This window comes from Notolepis coatsorum (genome assembly GCF_963971535.1).
Source record: "Notolepis coatsorum genome assembly, chromosome: 6".
NCBI classification, from domain to species: domain Eukaryota; kingdom Metazoa; phylum Chordata; class Actinopteri; order Aulopiformes; family Paralepididae; genus Notolepis; species Notolepis coatsorum.
Genome location: NC_140170.1, coordinates 90,256,726 through 90,277,105, shown reverse-complemented (window position 1 = coordinate 90,277,105; position 20,380 = coordinate 90,256,726). Strand labels below are relative to the sequence as shown.

The 20,380-nt window shown below is 43.9% G+C and overlaps 1 protein-coding gene across 1 annotated transcript in view; it reads left to right on the top strand.

Moving 5' to 3' along the window:
• The window catches only part of asic1b (acid-sensing (proton-gated) ion channel 1b), a gene marked incomplete at its 5' end in the record, with an annotated part of 514,910 nt that overhangs the window by 44,639 nt on the left and 449,891 nt on the right, over window positions 1-20,380 (top strand). Inside the window, one exon of the mRNA XM_084316401.1 lies at window positions 13,790-13,985. Within this exon, the coding sequence (XP_084172527.1) occupies window positions 13,790-13,985 (196 nt within the window). The remainder of the gene's footprint in view (window positions 1-13,789; window positions 13,986-20,380) is intronic.

The following is a 20,380-nucleotide window of genomic DNA, read 5'->3' as shown; positions in this document are numbered from 1 at the left end:
CTGTATTACGTAATCCCATATACGTCCATATCTCTGGTCCAGCGCTGCTAGAGCCGCGGTGTATGGGGTCGTAGAGGTGGCATAGGCCAGCGCTATGTTGTGCGCTCGGGGCACTTTCAGGTGCTTCAATAATGTTGCATACTTGTGGCGTTCATCAGCGACATCCACCATCATTGTCTCTAAACACATCCGGAGCTCCGTGTACTGTGCTCGATTCTCATGGGTGAAGTCTGGAAACGTCGGTGTGCCAATGTATGACGCCATGGATGGCTGGCACATCGGTGAGCGTTGGAAGAGAGGCCTCCTGGGCGAGTCTCTTCTTACGCCTCTCGGTGGGCTGGTACTGGCAGGGTACCATGGCCCGCTGGTCCAGGTGCTATTCCTCGGGACTGGTCGTGCATCATGCTCACCCGTGAATCGAGTCGGGGGTCTGTAGCGCAGAGCCGCGGGGGTATAGCCTGGGCTGTACTGGACCTCCTGGTCCTGTGGAGTAATGTGCTGCTGTCGGGCTTGACTCTCCTCTTCTCCCTCTTCTTCTTCTGCCAGGTCATCTAAATCTTGTAGTCGTCTATTTAGCCTCTCCGCGGTGTCCGCCGTTCCTTCCTTGTAGCTGGGTCTCACTTGGACCGGTCGGGGAATGAGTTCGGAGGGGGGTGTAGACTCTCTCTGGTGGTCGAGTTCAAGGTCGCCTGCTCGGTTAGGGGAGGGTGCCCTTGACGTGTGTCTTGACGAGGCTCTGGAACCCTTTGTGGAGGGAGGGGGTGTTGCCCTGGTGATCAGCTGCTCCATTAGCTGCGCTTGTAGTCTGTCGCGCTCAGCTTGTAGTCTGTCGCGCTCGCCCTGTAGTCTGTCGCGCTCGGCTTCGCGCTGGATGAGAGCGATGTCGCGCTCTGCTTCTCTTTGGGCACCGTCAGCGGCGCGCTGGGTGTCGGACCGGTCTCTTGCCATATTCTCTTCCGTCTGAAGGCGTCTCATCTCCAGGCGTATGTGCTCTTCTTCGCTCCGTTGCTGTGTTTGGAGTCGATCGCGTTCACCCTGAAGTCGATCGCGTTCACCCTGGAGTCGATCGCGTTCGGTAGAGGCTGTCAGGCTGACGAGGAACGCCTGTGACAGCATCCTCTCCGCCTCGCTGGGGGAAGACGCTTGTAGAGGTGAGCCGCTCCTGGCTGTACTCGTTGGGGAGTCCTGGAGCTCTATCTCCTCGGCGCTCTCCTCATCTTGTTCCGTGCAGAGTTCCACCTCTGGGGGGTTGTCTTCCTCCCGGAGCTCTGGGGGGACTACTTCTTCGGTATTGGCGGGGGGTAAAGTCGTGTCAGTTCCCTCCTGGTCCCCACCGTGAGCTTGGTCAGTTACATTAGAACCCACTAGGGCCTCTGTGGTCGGGGTATCCTGGTTGATAGGGTCGGACATAATTTTTATTTTACTTTCTACTTTTACTGCGTTTACTGTTTGTAGAAGGCTAGGTAGTTTACTGACAGCGTAATCCTCTAAGTACTGAGGTGGCTGTCGTCTACGTTGCGGGCGTTCTACTTTAGGAGGACCGTTTCGTGGAGTGTTCATCATAGGCCATTTCAATATTAATACCACTATATTAATATTACGCTAATTACCCTCCGGCTCGAAGGACCAATTGTAACTGAGGGGTACAATTCCCTGACTGTATTGATAAGTATGGTATCATTAAACCACTACCGCTTTATGTACTTTAATTACTGGCCATACAGTACACGATATCTAAGTATGATGAACACTTTCCCACATATGAAATCAGGTCCACACAAAGGTAACAGTCAAATATTTAATATATAGCAAAGGGTACATATAATAGTTACTTATTACATTTATGATTTGAATTGAATGCTCTTGTAAGGCAAATGAGTACTCGTATGCAAATCAACACTGAATGTCCAATCTCTGGTTACACAGGAAGCAAGTATACAACCTGGCTCTTAGGGGATTATAGCGATGGTCACTTAATGATTATAGCTGGATAATATACTGAAGGGGTCCCGCCGGTTGTAGGCCAGTAGGGGGGGTAGGAGAGCCGTCGGCTGTATCCCGTCTGGTCAATGATTTCTAGGGAGAGTCCAGGTACAGAACACAGTGCCCGTAGAACCTTGATCCGCAGATGAATACACTTGGGCTCTCTTGTAGACGATAGCTGTAGCTGTCGCTGTCGGTCCACAACGAAGAAGAAGCGAGGCGACCTCAGTCTGGTCTGAGCGCCGTCTCACCTTGGCTCCTCTCGGGGTAAATCCAACACTCACCGGTGTTGGCGATTATCCGCTCCACAAATCAAAGCACCAAAGCAAATAGATATTCCATGCCGTATAGGGCTCAGCAGTCGTCGGGGTAGGTAATCCAATGTGCAGGTCCACTCGTCCTCGCCCAGAACTCCTCAGATGAAAGCACCACGCGTGGTCTGCCCAACCTGGTTAAGACTCTAGATAACGCGAGGAAACGATGGGGGTGCTGCTCACTTTAGAACTCTAACCGAACGATGCACCATACATAATAGACTATTATTACTTAATAGAAATACGGTGCCAAACTCTGGCAATTCAGCTATTAATTCGCACGAGGTCTCACTGCTATTCTAAGGCCAAACAGGCCGTACTACACCGCACGCGGTATCGTGGGGTGAGGCTTCATGTCTTGTTACTTAGTTGGGTAGAAGGGTAAAGGACTAAGAGGAATTCTACATTTCTTGCGCCATATTTATATGCACGGTGGACAAGTAGTGCCGCTCTGCTTTCGGTAGCCGTATTCCTGCGCGGAGCTGAGGCTAGTAAAGGCATGTCTCGTCGGTACCTTTGAACTTGAACGCCAGGGGCTTGTCCCTGGCGCCTGGTCCTTTTGTCCAATAAGAGAATGAACTATTATGGGCTGTAGTAGAATAAAGGGATATTCAGTGTATATGTACAAGGAATATACAAGGGATATCAAACGATATACAAATACTATTAAATATATATCCATAAATAAATATATATATTCGGTTTAATCTGATCCTTCACAACAATGTAAGTAAGATATTCGCTGGGGAAATTTATTTTGCGTAGGTATTTTCACCTACAAAGCTACAATAGAGGCTGACTCGGGCATTGGCATGTTGTATTGTTGTAATTAAGTGTTGCCAGTGAGCTAATTACAGGAGTCTAGGCAAAGCTTTATGTAGTAGTGCCCTCTTGCGTTTATGTTTACCCTCATTATTGATTTCAATGACCAATTATTGAAATCAATTCAAATAAAATACTTGCCATTGACGGATTTTAAGAATATCAAAGTTAGCAAAGTTTCATCCATATCGGATCAGAACTGTAGGAGTTAGGGCTGGTGCAGACAGACAGACAGACAGACTGACAGACTGACAGAACCACATGAGCAGGGGCCGAAATTGGAGCCCGCCACCCGCCATTGGCGACCAGATTTGACGTTTGGCGAGTGAGACTGAGAGGTCTGTCCGCCATGTGGCGGGCAATCAAATAGTCATGTGAAAACCGATCGAAAAAACATGATCCAATTCTTAGCGGAGTTCTCACTCGCTGTCTCAGCACAGACATGCAGCGCACTCCTCCTACTCCTCCTGCCCCTCCCGCACCTGTTTCTGTATGCTGCATGTAAACAGAGGCTATTGCCTCGGACAGTCACTGTGACGTTAGTCTAGTCAGTGGGACCTCCGTGAGCTAACGTTAGCTACCGTTACAAAATTACCCAGTCATCTATTCACTTTTAGTTTAATACATGAGGCATTGTGTAACGTTATCCAGCCGGCTAGCTACTGATAGCTCCTGATATCAACAAATGCTCCAGCAGTCTAGTGCATAATACCTCCGTTGGCTAGGTAGCTCACGTTAGCTGACGTTAGCTCACTAGTCACTACGAAATGTCCCAGTAAACTAAATAGTTCACTGAGGCGTTGTCTTAACGTTATCTAGCAGTAGCTACAGATAGCTCCTGATATCAATTAGGGATGCACGATAATTATCGGGCCGATATCAGCAATTATGTCGTCATCCCGATAAACTCAATAACGTTATTGATAGCTCCGATAACATATAATAAATTTTTTGGTTAAAAGAAATCCGGTGTGGGTGGATTTGGATGAAGGGCGCTTGTTTTTATTATAGCCTCCTCCCGTTTTGCCAGTACTGTGGTAAAACTGATAGCGTGTGGTTTAGGAACAGGGAGTTTTTCACAAATCCAGCGCTCCCTTTCTTGGCTGTGACGTAGTCACGTTACATTCGGAGACAGACAGTCGATCTGCCAATTACGTCCCACGGCTTGCACCCACCTCTTCTTCTTACCACCAATCAGAAGCTCTCGTTCGTTTATTTACCTCCGGATTATCAGCCATTACTCTACTCGGAGCTAACGTTATCTCCCCGCCAGCCACATTGACAAGTACCAGCGCTTATACATTACTGGCAAATGTCTTGTTGCACTTGTGGCAACGAGCGTTGTCAGCATCGACTTTAGTAAAATAGACCCAGACTTTTGAACATTTCGTTCTGTCCACCATTATGAGAGCAGAGCTGTCTGTACTCCAGCGCAGCACCCGTGTGAGTGAGTGTGTGTGTGTGTGTGTGTGAGTGAGTGTGTGTGTGTGTGTGTAGGAGGGGAAGAGAGGAGAGAGCAGGCAGAGACACAGGCAGGAGAGATACAGACAACAAGATTAGTTTGCGACGTTTAAATTCCTCAAAAAAAAACTCCATAATTTCTCGAGTACCGATAGCAGTACCGATGACGTCGGAGCTTATAAATACTCAAAAAAAAATATATATATATATATATATATATATATATATATACAGTTAAAAAAAATATTATAATACAATAAATATCGGTTATCGGCTTGAGGAGCATAAAGTTATCGGTATCGGTGTCAAAAAATCAATATCGTGCATCCCTAATATCAATGTCTTATAACATGCGTATTCGAGCCCCTGGCTTCCATCGCATGAGGACATGCTGAATAGGGCCCAGCTGCAGCGCCGGAGAATCCTTGCATGCTGAATGTAGAGTATAGGGTCCAGCTGCAGCGCCGGAGAATCCTTGCTGGAGCAGGAGGCTACTCGAGTATACACACAGACAGTGGAGCTGTTTGCAGATAGCGAGCATTTTGACTTGTTGCGTGGTGGCGATGTCTCGCAGATAATACAACTACAAGTATGATTATATAATATATATATTTTATTAAAAAAAAATTATAAGAATTAAATTTGGCTGGTAAGAAATATGCTTGGCGGGTAGATTTGTCCCATCTACCCGCCACTGGCCGGTGAGTCAAAAAGTTTATTTCGCTCCCTGCACACATGAGTGATTGCAATACTCCCCCGCACCTCTCAGAAATGATGAGCAATTACCAGACCCCTCCTTTGTTCTACACTAAGAGCATATTTATGCCTTTCACTGCCTCGCAAATGTTTAAAGCTGTTTTCTAATGTCCTCCGAAGCTGTACGCACATCTATGCCCCGGCAGCACAGACACACATCTTCTCAGGCGCTCTGTATTTATTCACCCACACAGCCAGTCAATGTGAAATGCAAACTGATTGCCATCCTATCTTCAGAATAATGGGCACATTGTAGTACACAGGCTGTACTCCTGCTCCTATGAAATTACAGTTACATACTGTGTGTGTCACACAGGTCGAAGAGTGAGAGTGAGAGAGAGAGCGATGTTATTTCATTCCATTCTGCTTGTAGTTGGTAAACATTGTAACATTGTAGCTGCACCACAAATATATTATGTTTCTTGTAATATGTCTGGTTGGCACTTGAGTTTAAAACGCAGTCCTATCCCCAACATTCAATTATTGTTTGCAAAAAGTTATTTGTCAAGTCAAAACATTTCCTCACAGACGAATTATTGATGCATACATCGATATTCATACGGCAATCTTCTTAAAAAATTGTTAAGTGATACAAATGCATTTCTGATGTTGTGAACTCATTTACAATTTAATTTATTATACACATTTATATTATGCTTTTTGGATGACGCAGTTTTGGATTGAATTGTTACAGTGACTTTTATTTATTATTATTATTTTATTTTTTACAGACATTGGGTCTCATTCCCGAACAGATTTACGACAAGAAATTTCCTCTCAGAACAAAGAGGAACAAAGAGAGGAGTTAGTTAACAAAGAGAGGCAGAGTTGATTTTGCAAAAAAAAAAAAAAAAAAAAAAAAAACGTCCTTATTTTAATTTTTTAATTTTTTAATAATCAAATTTAATTTTCATATTTGAATCCCATGCCCATCGAACGAAGCTTCGAAGCATTTAAGACAGCCCTACAGACTGTGTGCTCCATGTTCTGGAGGATGCCCATTCCATGTATATCAAGTCCAGGCGTTCCTCCAGCCAATAATCCCTAGAGAAGCAGGCTTTTTTTTTTACACTCCTTCCAGTTTAAAATAATGACTATTTTAGTAGATAAGCAGCAACCCAGTGTCCAGAGCTGGTTAACAGTAACTCTTAAAGGAAAACTCCAACATTTAGGGAAATTAGCTTATTTGCCATCTACCCTGGAGTTAGACAAGAAGATACATACCTTTTTCCTTCTCTCTGCATGCAGTAGGAGTAGGAAGATGCGCACCGTTAGCCTAGCTTAGCATCAGTCACTGGAAGTAGGTTCCTCCATTAGCCTAGTTCCCAACGTCTTCCTACTCCTACTGCATGCACAGAGAAGAAAAAGGTATGTATCTTCTTGTCTAACTCCAGGGTAGATGGTAAATAAGCTAATTTCCCTAAATGTTGGAGTTTTCCTTTAACATCATCATCTGGTGCTCGGCCCAGCAGGTGTGCAGTAGGACATCAGAATCACAATGAGAATCAGTTGTATTCTCAGTCACCTCTTCTATTACTGTTACAATATAGAGGAGTGAAATGATTTTGTCATTACAACCGTGGGTGTACAGAGACTAGAAGAGGGGGCTCAGGACACATCCCTGGGGGGCTCCCTGTGTTGAGGGTCAGAGGGCAAAGGGAAATGGAAGAATCTCTTGACATTAGGGATATTACCTCCATGCACCCAGAACAGCCCGATATTCCCAAAGCAGATGAAGTGATGAGCCTCGATTGCCACATGTGTGCCACAGCATAACTCTTGGTGTTTGTTGTCCATCTTCAGTCCATGTTACAACCCACTGAGCTCTAAAGAGGTGCCCATGTCTGTGGGAAAATCACTCCATATTGTTACAGTGTTCACAAAATCAGTCTCCAATTCATTTTCAGCGGAGCAGCTCAAAGCTGTATCTCTTTATCATCTCAGAAGAGACATCTGACTGTAGTTCTCATGTTTATCTCTTTATCATCTCAGAAGAGGCATCTGACTGTTAGTTCTCATGTTTATCTCTTTATCATCTCAGAAGAGGCATCTGACTGTTAGTTCTCATGTTTATCTCTTTATCATCTCAGAAGAGACATCTGACTGTATTTCATGTTTCTAGCTTCAAAGGGGCCGCTTCACCAAAAAACAATGCTGATTTATTTTGCACATAATCTCACACACATTCCAACACTCTAAACAGTTCTGCACACATTCATTTAGTTCGACAGTTATTGAGAGTAAATGTGTTTGAATATGGCCACCAGTGATGTCATCAGGGACATTGAATCCCAGTGTTGTGTTAATTACAGCTCCATGAAATGATAAGGTTCTTTTAGACAAGGCGTTTTTTTCTATTTTTCATCTATTCTATTTTTTCATCTACATCATTTCATGGAGCTGCAATTAACACAACACACGGATTCAATGTCACTAGTGGCCATATTTAAACTCTTTTACTCCCAATAACTGTCAAACTAAATTAATGCGTGCAAAGCTGTGTGTGACATTATGTGCAAAATAAATCAGCATTGTTTTTTTTGTGAAGTACGCCTTTAAATCAGACGTTTCCATGTTCACAATTGTATGAGCTGTCCTTATCATACCATCCAGTATAGTATATGAATTATATATGTTTTATACTTTTTTGGTCTTAACACATTGGGTGCTAACAATGAATGATGATCTATCGCTTGTGTGCCACCACTCTAATCAATTGGAGGACGAGCACATTTGCGAACGCTTAAACTATATCTTAAATTAAGGCTATGGGTCTAATACACCCGTCGCTTATCAATGACTTGCTTGCAGTCAACATGTACGAAACGGATTGTTTTTTCATCAGTACATTTCCGTTTTATACCATTTTTAATACGAGTATAGTTTTGGAGATTTCTATAGAAAAATTATTATTCCACAGATGAGCCCTTTACTGGAATACACACAACGCGTTGTCATTTTCCGGCTGATTTATGAATCGTTTTCAAATAAACGCTAGATTATCGATAGTATATGTGTACTTATGCACGCTAGAGAAGCGGGCTGAAAAATCTATTATCTATGCTGTGCCTGGCGCTAACGTTACGCACACACTGTACACACACAGGAGACACGTTGTGATTAACCCAATACTGGTCAAATAAAGTCCTTACCTCAGATCAGATGTTCTGCAAAAATATTAATCAATTCCTGATTGCCATTCCAAATATCGATTGTGTTTATTGACGTTATACTCCGAAACACATAATCGACGCTTCTTCCAGTTCCCTCAGTGGATGCAATAGTCTCAGGTTACATGCCTCAGAAGTCAAATGTGGAGCCCACAGTTTTTTTTCTGATGCATTCCCATCGACTCCATTCCAATGGGTGCAATACCATCCGGGAGACGATAGGGGGCGGTATTTGCCATTTTCGAGCTCAGAGCCATTCCCAATGATAACGTGAGGCTGGATGGATGAAAAATGAATGGATATCGCTAATAAAAGAAATAACGATTAAATAACGAGATTTCTCGTTATTGGCACACAACGCATGGCGGCCAACAACGAGATTTCTCGTCGTTGGCACCCAATGTGTTAAAGGGTGCACTTTGAGATTTGTTTGCCGTTTGGAATTGTGGTAGAGCGTGGTGTTCATTCCAAATTATCAGAAAATTTTACTGAGTGACTAGGATTTAACCCCAATCAAGCCGTCACACACACAGCATGATTATTCTTCTGAGATTTTAAATTATTTTGGCAGTATGCTACTTTGATCTGGGAAATGTGGGTGGGATGTGCAACTCAGCTCAGTTAATTCAAGACATCTTTGTGAAATCTTGTAATCTGCATCCATCCTTAGCCGGACCCCAGCAGTTTAATATTAGCACTCCGTAATTTGGATGTTTGTACTCTCTGACAGGCCGTCACTCAGGAAGGGGTCGTCGACTGGGCCCTCCTATCTGGCAGAGGGGCCACTCCGGCTAATTGAGGTTAATTAGTATCTGTGAATGGCTGTGAACAGGTGTTGGAAGGTTGAGGATGGCTGGCGGGCAGTGTCATGTAATAAATAAGCTCCCTGGTGTTTGCTTTTTTTGTGTGGCCGTTGTGATTGTGCATGGGAGAGAGAGAGAGAGAGAGAGAGAGAGAGAGAGAGCGAGAGCGCAAGAGGGAAGGAGAGAGGGAGAGAGAGGGAGGGAGATGGAGGGAGAAAGAGAGAGGGAGCGAAAGAGGGAGATAGGGAGCGAGAGGGAGAGAGGGAGAGGGAGGGAGAGAGAGAGGGAGCAACAGGGAAGGAGGGAGGGAGGAAGAGAGGGAGCGAGAGGGAGGGAGAGAAGGAGACATTACATGATGTATGTGATAATATCAGCACTTCAAAAAATTGCACCAGATGGTATATAAAGTGTATTGCTTTGAATTCAATGCTAAGTGGCGCTGAGCGAAAGCCCTCAACTTGAATTACTTCATCAGGAACGTTCCCTTATCCTCCCAAAGTACTCTGCCTCCACAATTAATCTCAGCCGTACGGCAGAATGATCAACATGATTTTGTCAAGAGGAATGCTTCTATACAGTGTGATGGTCTCTTGTCATCTGGCCGGGGCCTGTACTGTACGTCACAGGCGAGCTGCCAATTACAGACAATGGGTCTCATTCCCGAAATTTTTTCAAAGATATTATCTGGAATACTTATCTTGGAACCACTGAGACATAATCAATGACAAGTTCACTCTGAGTCCTGAACGTGCTGGTAATATGTCTTAAGTGGCTGAAAAGGTCGCACAAATTATATGATCTGATATCTGCTTGGAGAATGGCATTCTGTCTTAAACTCGAAAGCGCGTTCCCGTTCAGATCATTTGCATACAAAACAACGCCTCCAGAGCTCCTTATAAGGCAACTAGTGACGCAGCTGTGTGCAAATGGAATGGCGGAAGTGCTTTGCGAGTCTTGCGAGCCGCGTGATGACGAAACCTAGCGTCAGTCAGTGCCAATCAGAGAGCGTCTCCGAGAAATGCGGCTAGGTTTCGTAATCACGCTTGCGCGGCATCAAAACTAGATTAGATTAATGTATTGGCATCATATACAGCGCGCGGTACACCTGCCGCAGCGCACACACACACACGCGCGCGCAGTACTGTATATGAATGAATGAATGAAATATAATATATATAGCCTACGGCGGGCGTAATGAATGAACGCAGTATGGCTTATTATTCCATAATTAAGCCTATAGGCTACTGTTCATTCGTAGGCGCACACAAGACTTGTTATGGAATATTAATGCAGTCTATTTCCACCGATTAGCTTTAGTTCTTATTTATTTATCCACTGTCATTTCAGTGTTGGTGTATAGGCTATATAGTGTATTTCAATATAAGTTTAATTGATTAATGATATATTCGAAGGAATGCAGGTTTATAGCTATATCAACCCCCTCCAATGTACAGTAAATGACCAAGTATGGTTTTGTCAATATTCCAATGTACAGTTTTGCTTGTACAGTGTAAGTCTATCCCCCACCCACCCCTCCTACCCAACCTCCTCCAACAGTTTCTACGTCAAATGTACTCTCTTTTCTGGACTCTTTTTGTATCACAAACTACTGTACTGTATTTGCAAATCTGGTATGTCATAAATGTATAGATGTAGCAGTACTGTCTATCTGTGTCGTGTGTGTCATATATGTTATGATGAATTGAAAATGGGGGACCCTGATGTAAACAAGATGAAATTCTTTCCCTGGTCTGCATCCCCTTATGTAATTGAGCTGTACTGTACTGTACCCATTCTGCAATCTGTTAATAAAGTTTTCAATCAATCAATCAATCAATCAATCAATCAATCAATCAAACAAATATCTGTCCCATTGTATACCAATCAATGGGATACATTGCATGTTGACCTGCATTCTTTCAAATGTATATAATTAATCATTAAAACAGATGTGTAACAAATAAGAAATACAAATTCCACAGAAGGCATTACATAATTATTATTTTCAATCATTTCACAATAATTGCATAATTGTGTTTGAATATCTGAGTAATTAAAGTAATTATACATTTGTCCAAAATAGCTGGTTCAGATATGGTTAAGCAGCTGCCCTGTGATCAGATGAATCCATATTATTTATTTTTCCGACATCAAATGCGTAATTTCTTATCGTACAAATATTGTCATATTTATTTTAATTATGATTAAGTCATTAATTCCAAGGAGGCCTGTAGCGTTGATGTGAAGGAATCACTATGAGAACACAGTCTGTCAAGTTATAATGACATTTTAAATTAGTCAATCAATCATGAGATTTGATCGTGGCTGAGAGCAGATTTAAGAGTGCTCCTCAGCACTACTTACCCCCCACAGTCGGTCTGGGAGAGTGGAGGCTATCACGTGCTTCCTCCGACACACGTCCAGCCAATCAACCGCTTCTTTTCACCTGGCAGCGCGGATTCTCATTGAGAGGGCGTAGCGTGTGGAAGGATCACATTATCCCACTCAAGTCCTATCCGCGCTTAGCAGGCGCCCCGACCGAACTGTAGGAGTCGCTGTTTACAACAACCCGGACCCACCTCGCCAGCTTCTCCCACCCTCTAATACTGCCAATTGTATATTTGTATTTTTGTATTGTAATTGTGATATTTTCCCCCTCTGGAGGCCACTCTGTCGGGAGGCTCTTTAGGCTAACAGACTCTGGTCTCCCTTTTGGAGTCTACTCTAACCGTTAGAGGCGAGGCTCTGGGAAAAGGTCCCCTTTCCTTTCCCTTCCCTCATCCAATCAAGTCTTGTTTCTCCTTCTAGGCTAAAAAGAGGCTGGTTGCTGCCACTTTTATGTCTGTGCTGGACTATGGTGATGTTATATACATGCATGCATCCTCGAAATGCCTACACTCACTGGATTTATGTCTACCATGGAGCGCTGAGATTCATCACACATTTTAAAGTCCTTACTCACCACTGTACTTTGTATTCTCGGGTGGGATGGTCTGCCCTGTCCACCCGCAGACTCAACCATTGGCATGTCCTTATTTATAAGGCTATCCTTGGACTGCTGCCAACTTACCTACAGATGTATATTCTCCAAAAAAGTATGGGCAGTTATGGTCTTCGTTCTCAGGGCTTATTTTTACTAACTGTCCCTCGGGTCCGTACTGAACTGGGGAAAAAAGGCGTTCAGATATGCAGCTCCCTCCACCTGGAATCAGCTACAAAACCACTGGAACTTGCATGAGCTGGTCTCACTGGTTGCTTTTAAAACCCTTCTAAGCGATATGGAATCCAGCACATCTGGCTGCAGATGTTTTGACTGACTATAAATGGTTCTGTGAATTGTCCTTGTTTTTGTTTTAATGGCTATATGTTTTTTTTTTATCGTTTTCGTCTGTAAATGTGAAATTGTAACTGTGCTATCCTGGCCAGGATGCTCTTGTAGAAGAGATTTTTTATCTCAATGAGACTTTTTCCTAGTTAAATAATTCATTTTTTTTAATAAAATCCCCACTGAGCGCAGCTGCCCAGGAACGTGCAGCTCCATGTGCATCCCCCCCAAGCCTCCCTGCATCAGGCTGTTGCATTGTTGCTAATAAAATCGATTTCGATGGAATTCGTTAAACCTATCCTTTGTGTCTGTTGTCATTGTAAGGGTTGAACTCGTAAAAGACAGTTGAGAGGTATGGAAAATAGATGTGTTCAACATTCAGAGACACGCTGATAACAGGAACGGTGTCCAGCTTCCCCCGTCTCCCTATGGGGAAAATTAATGGGTTAAGAAATCGCTGGTAGGTTTGTCTGTAGTTCACACAGGCTCTCTCTACCTTGAATGAGGTCTTCTAATATTGATTTCTCTCCATCCTAAGGCAAGGGATTTAAGATTTTTAAACGGTAATAAAACAAAAAGAGGAAAAGAAAATCGATATTCAATACTAGCTTAGCTAGACGTCACCAGTTTCAGTGTATTCTCAATAGTGGGGGCTCCTTTAGTAGTGCTACTGTATAGCGGTGTGGCCCTTAACAAGCATGAAACTGCACAGACCCACGGTGCTACCTGCGCATGCGTCCGACAAAACGTCCCCTGCCAGATCCCCTTGTGACTGAGTGAGTGGCAGTAATTTGCGATGCATACGTCCCTGCTAGATTGTCTGTGACTGAGTGGCTGAGTGAGTGACCACTATTTGCCATGCATGCGTCCCTGCTAGATAGTCCGTGACTGAGTGAGTGACCACAATTTGCCATGCATATCCCACGGCATGACAGGCTAGTTGGCAAAACATAGAATCCTTCTGTAAAACGTTACTTTATCTCTCACACCAAAAGCACTGTAAAGGAACCAGACCTTCACTTTTTTTTCTTGGGGTCTATTTCCCCACACCCCTAGTGTGTGTGTGTCTATGTACAGTACGTGTCCTCATTGCACCGCAAACGGTTAGTAAGATCATAACGGGCTGACTCTACAACCTTTCTCTCCAACCTCCAGGTACGAGATACGAGACACACACATGGTGGAGGAGAGCGTCCTGCAGGTCTTGAAGGAGAGAGCCGACTTCGACAGCTACAAGCCCCGCCCCTTCAACATGCGAGAATTCTACGACCGCACCGGCCATGACATCAAGGACATGCTCCTGTCCTGCTACTACCGCGGCATGGAGTGCAGCGGCGAAGACTTCACAGTGGTGAGTCCGGTTTAACCACGCCGCCGTCTGTGTTCTACTTCTGGCACCAACTGGGCTCGCCAGAGCCAGGTTCAACTCAACACTTTTTAAAGTCTCCCGGTTTCCTATGTCCATTCTGATGGTACAGTTGTTTCCAATAACGTGCTCGTGGCAGAGTCCTTTGTTTCATCCAGGTTCTTATTTGATTCTACCAACCCCCATGAGCCCAACACTGTTAGCCTGTCTGATGCTGTGTCTTTACACAGCACCACCTCTTCTCTGTTAGCCTGTCTTTACACAGTACCACCTCTTCTCTGTTAGTCTGTCTGATGCTGTGTCTTTATACAGCACCACCTCTTCTCTGTTAGTCTGTCTTTACACAGCACCACCTCTTCTCTGTTAGCCTGTCTTTACACAGCACCACCTCTTCTCTGTTAGCCTGTCTTTACACAGCACCACCTCTTCTCTGTTAGCCTGTCTTTACACAGCACCACCTCTTCTCTGTTAGCCTGTCTGATGCTGTCTCTTTCATGACCACCACCCCACTATGGCTGCTCAGAGGGGACTTTGAGCGGCCATAGAGGATGTTGGGGCTAAGAGAGTCTTTTGAAGGAAAGGTGGTTTATGTTGCATCAAATATTTGTTACCTCATCACAGCCTTAATATGCAACTCTCCTGCCTTAACGTCTAATTTGATAACCTACTTCCTCTCGTGGTTTGTGACCGCTTTTGCAAATCCCTGTGTCTGCCCAGTCAACAGTACCTTGGACTAAAGTCTGTGGCTCTGGATGTCTTTTACAGGTGTCGACACAAGATTGGTTTTCAAGCTCACTTGGTCTGTTAAGCCACCTCTGTACAGTTTGCAGTTTGTCTCTTCTGCCTGACCTTTGGGTTTAGGTTTGTCAGGAATAGAGCAGTATTGAGCTCAATATTGGGTCTTATCTTGTCTCAGTGGAGTGTTTTGGTTTGTTAACGACGGAATATTTAATCTCACATTGTCCGTGTGTCAACTAACAAGGAACACCTGTCGACAATATTCTTCAGGTAATCTTGCATGGTAAAAAGAGTAAAGGGTACGATTATTTGGGGATTTGTAGTATCTCTGTGTTTGAATCCGCTGTTGATATATCTTTTCTGATTCAAATGATGTCAGCCTTCACCTTGATTTGATTTATTAAACCAAAAACAGCCTTTTTACATAGAGAATGGAATGAATGAATTAGGTCAACAGAATTTGGTGTCATGTAAGCTACAAATAACAAATTATGAGCTACAGTGCTACTAAAGAATCAGTTTGATGTAATAATACTGACATGATCATATCAGCTTTCTTCATGGTGCTTCCAATTAAGCAGACCTCCACTGATCTTTAATGATTCTGACACTGTACAATATTACTATAGTACAAGACGTCTGCTCTACCGCACTATATTCATGCATCTCTCTCTCAGTCTCTCCCGCCCCCCCCCTCTCTCTCTCTCTCTATCTCTCTCTCTCTCTCTCTCTCTCTCTCTCTCTCTCTCTCTCTCTCTCTCTCTCTCTCTCTCTCTTGCTCTCTGTCTCACTCACACACACTCTCTCTCTCGCCAACCACCACTCTCTCTCTTCACCCCTTGTCTATGACTCTCTCCCTCTACTGCCCTTCACTCATCCTCCATTGAGGTAGAATACCCCCCCCCCCACCCAGGCCCATAAACCCATGCAGCACAGCAGCGAGTGCACGGCTCTCTGTAATGTGCTGATGTGTCTGCATTGTGTTGTGCTGATGGCAGAGGGTCGTGCTGTAGTGCTGTCCAATGTGTTAGTACAGCACAGTGGACCAGGGGGAACAGCTCAGCGGGAGACATAATGCTGTGGAGAGGAGCTTCACTGCGAGCACAGAAATAGCATGCACCTTTTTCATACAGGGGATTGCAGTTCAAAGTGCTCAAAGAAATAAGACATACGATCTGTGTAAAACAAGCAGCAAGAGCAAATCATAAAGTGGGATAAAATAATGCAGATATATTAATCAAATAAGCTATAAACTATAGACTATATAGCGGCGGTCAGGTGGCATAGCGGAGATTGCGCTCGTCACCAATGCAAGAGGCTGCGGTCTCAACTCCCGGAGTCAGGCTTGGGCTGATCGCTATACTAACCCGTTTGGCTGGGTTAGGGGGAGGGCAAGTCATGGGTGGGAATCTGGCGTTGTGGACAGCGACGCCTACAGGTCAGGTCTGGGCGCCTGCTCAGCGGAGGCAGGACTTGATGAAGGCAGCGTGACCTCCCACGCGTTACACTTCACCAATGAGAGTCCTCTCTGCCAGGTGAAAAAAGAGTCACTGGCTGTCGCCGCGCATGTCGGAGGAAGCGTGCGGATGACTTCAGGGTTCCCTTGTACTGACCAGTAGGAGAACATGCGCACAACAACCAGGTAGGGGAGGGGGGGATTGGCACAATGACTAAATTGGGACGGGGAGAAAACAGAGAAAAAATCGGAGAAAGAGAGGATTAAAATAAAGAAAAGAAAAAACTATAGACTATAAACTAAAACTATGAACTAAACTATAGACCAAACATAATATTATATCTATACAAGCTTATACAATACCAGGTATATGTTGTATGTATATGCAGCAGTGTGTGCATCCATAGATGTGTATCATTTCAGGTGGGTTGGGGATGCCACCTGGCAATGGAAGGGTTGCTTTGTTTATCTCGATTATCTTGTTTTCATGGTCGCAGGAAGCCAACATCCTAATGGATTGCCCGGGCCCTAGTCAATCCCCGGCACCGTCACTGCCAATACTGCACAAGTGTCCTAGATACGAACATCTAACCCCCATGTACACCAGTATACTGTATGTGTATCGAAACGAGCAGTTGCTTGCAATAGACTACAGTGGACACAGTACAACACTGTCAAACATTCTACGGCAGTCATTTCTATAGGTATACCTGCCAAATTACCACAGAAATACACAGGAATGGGAATAACCATTCTATCTATTACAATTCTACTCCTCCCGGTGCCCCGGCGCCCCAGAGCATGGCAGCAGTAAAACTGTGATTAACTCCATAGGCACTTTGTGCTCGTGTCCACCCCCAACACCACCAGCTCCGCCAGCCACACACTCTCTGCCCATGGGAGATGGCTAGGAACAAATGGCTTCCACTACATATGGCAATCGCGGATTGTAGCTTCTCTCGCTGCCCTGATCAATTTGGGAAATATAGAGAGGCAGCGACATTAAGGCTTAATGTGTGTCCTTCACTGTCCTCTCTCCGTTGGGTTGGAAACTATGTAATCTGTGGATGGATGGATGGACTGGACGGTGCTACTGTACCCGTATTGATTTGGCATTGTGTTCATTGTCCATGTCCAGGTGTTAAATCTTCCATTAGCGCTGCCAACAGAGGTGTAGTATGTCCTTGTGAGAGAAAGGCAAGTGACAGTGTCTCACCTGTTCATGCCAAGACTGTGTCATTGCAGTCAGTGGGGTATTATTGGCGCCAATACTCAATAGGATGCAGTGTCCAATATCCAGTCCTCAGTCATCACCTTTTTATTGCACATTAGTCACCCCTCTCCTCCTCGTCTCTCTCTCTCTCTCTCTCTCTCTCACTCTCTCTCTCTCTCTCTCTCTCTCTCTCTCTCTCTCTCTCTCTCTCTCTCTCTCTCTCTCTCTCTCCTTCCTTGTCCTTGGAAATATGTTTTCTAAAAGTACCTCGAAATGAAAAAAACCATATAACTCTATTTTAGGTTTTCAGGTGATTTTTTATCGATTAAGGTGAGTCTGTAGACAGTAGAGGTTGAGTTGTTTCTTGTGACATTATCACATTCACACTCTCTATATGGTTCATGGTTTCAGGGGTTCAACTGGAGATCTACAAGGTCCAGCTTAAGACCTCATCACCTGATAATAATAAATCAGCAGGAAAGAAAATGTACCTTAACCCTCGAGTCAACCTTTAAAAAATCCACTACCTGTCTCCCTAGTGACTGAAACTGCGATCTCAGTAAAAACACATCTTTCTCATGTACTGTATTGTTCCAATTTTCTTTCATGAATATTATTATTAACTTCAGTCCTCACCATACATATAGAATATTTATTCATTTTCAGGATTTTAACCATTTCTTAAATTAGGGTTGGGGTTAGGGTCTATCTATCTATCTATCTATCTATCTATCTATCTATCTATCTATCTATCTATCTATCTATCTATCTATCTATCTATCTATCTATCTATCTATCTATCTATCTATCTATCTATCTATCTATCTATCTATCTATCTATCTATCTATCTATCTATCTATCTATCTATCTATCTATCTATCTATCTATCTATCTATCTATCTATCTATCTATCTATCTATCTATCTACTTGTCTATCTATCTACCTGTCTATCTGTCTATAATGACAAGCATAGACAATAAGAAGAATTAGACAACACGTTTTTTTGTATTACATGAGATGCAGTTTGAAGTGCTAAGACACATGTGTTTAGTCTTATTTGTTACTTTTCACAACAGATTTTCAGTGGAAAAAGTAGATCTCAGGTCAGGCTGTGCTTTACTTTTGGTTTGGTTTTGTCTTGTTGATGGAAGCAGTAGCTGTAGAAACACAGTCCCTCTCGGCTCCGCCCAGCTGTCAGGTCCATTGGTTCTAATCCACTCCTTTCTACCAGCTCACAAATCACCCGTGCCCCTCCTCCCGTACACGCTCCCCCGTGTCACCCAGACTCTTACATAATTGCCATGATCACCTGTATTGAACCATCGGCTCCATTTCAGCGCGGCCTCCCCCCAGTGGCTCAGAGGGAAGTGGCGCTAATGAGATGGAATCAATAACATGGACCCGTCAGAGACACCTGGCCACGGATCACGTTCCACAGCCGCCACATACATCAGCTCAGCTGCCCCTCCTTTGTACCAAAGCTTTGTTTAACGACTCATTTAAGGCACAAAGGCCCGGTTTCATGGCTTGCTTTCCGAAGCGTAAAATGCTTTTTTCGTCATGACATGAAAGCCGAAAAATTAACTAAATTAACCTTTCATTGAGGCTTTCTGACTTTGCAGCTTAAATCCGAGCCCTAATCCTTTAATTATATTATAGAGAGTATGTAAACGTGACAAACGGCGTATGGCAGCACACACAGTTCATCCGAGTTCCCTGCCAGTTGTGATATCAGATATTCAAATCATTCTTTAATTTATCATTCCTCACCTACTGTTTTTGACACCGACAGGCTCCTTTATTCCTCCCTTCTTCCGAGTTGCTATTCTGGTCGCATGCAGCTGTGATCGGCAATGGTTCTGTCACACCCCCCACCCCTACTCCCCCATGAGGGAAGATCAATCAATTTGCTATTACTGTAGTGCTCAAAGATGGCGATCAATTAGGCCGTTGCTGAGTAATGGATGCATCTCTAATGAAAAAACAAAACAACGAGGACGGTGTCTCTCACTGACACAGTGTCTGTGTCTCTCTGATCATCTGGACTGTCAAATGACAGCGAGACTTCTGGTGTAAAGAAGAGAGCGGCGCATTCAGTCCAGAGTTTCACGCTAGAAATGTTTTGGGCTGGCCACGTGGCCGATACAATTCTAATTCACTGCCAAATGTAAAATGCAATGGCAATGGCCATAATGTAATAAATGTACTGCGGTCATAAAGAAATGCATGAAAACATGGTTTTGTGGAAGTAATCATAAGACTTATTATCAGTCACAGCAGTCGATAATGTCGAATGGTGATCCATTTGTGAATAAATGTGTTCTCTGACGTAACAATATTTCGATGACTCCTTCAGACAATCTCTGTTTAGCGTTACTGCTACGTTACCTAACGTTAACTTAATTAGCAAGCATAGGAGTGTAGCTCATCCTGTGTACTACATCCTTGTTGCCTTGCTGAAAGATCTTTTTTTTCCTTTTTTTTTTGTGCAAGTACTGCCTTAATGTTTTCCACAGTACAAGTACTTTGCAAATAGTTTTGCAGATAGCGGAATGGGAGGAGAATTCCGACTGAAATAGTCTGCCAATGGCATCCTTATAGCCCCAGTCTATATCCTGTGATTCAAACCACCTCTTGATTGTTAGCGTTACTAGTGGGGGGTTAAAAATTATTTCGTAAGGGACATCTGTTTCGCCATTACTGTAGCTACAGCACGAAGGGCTTTGTGTGATTGTTGCAAGTGTGTCTCATGAGGGCAGTAATAGTCTATGCACCACACACACGAAGCATATTTACTGACAATTTGCCAGTCAATGTAATACAAAAACATTTTAATGGCCCTGTGAACAAAGTGCTCTATGGTCTGATGTGTGATGTTTGATGGTTGGAGTTGAGTGGGGATAGGTACAGTAATGGGTTGCTATTGTTGTTCACACAGTATAATAAGTTACTATATTGGCTATATGTTTAT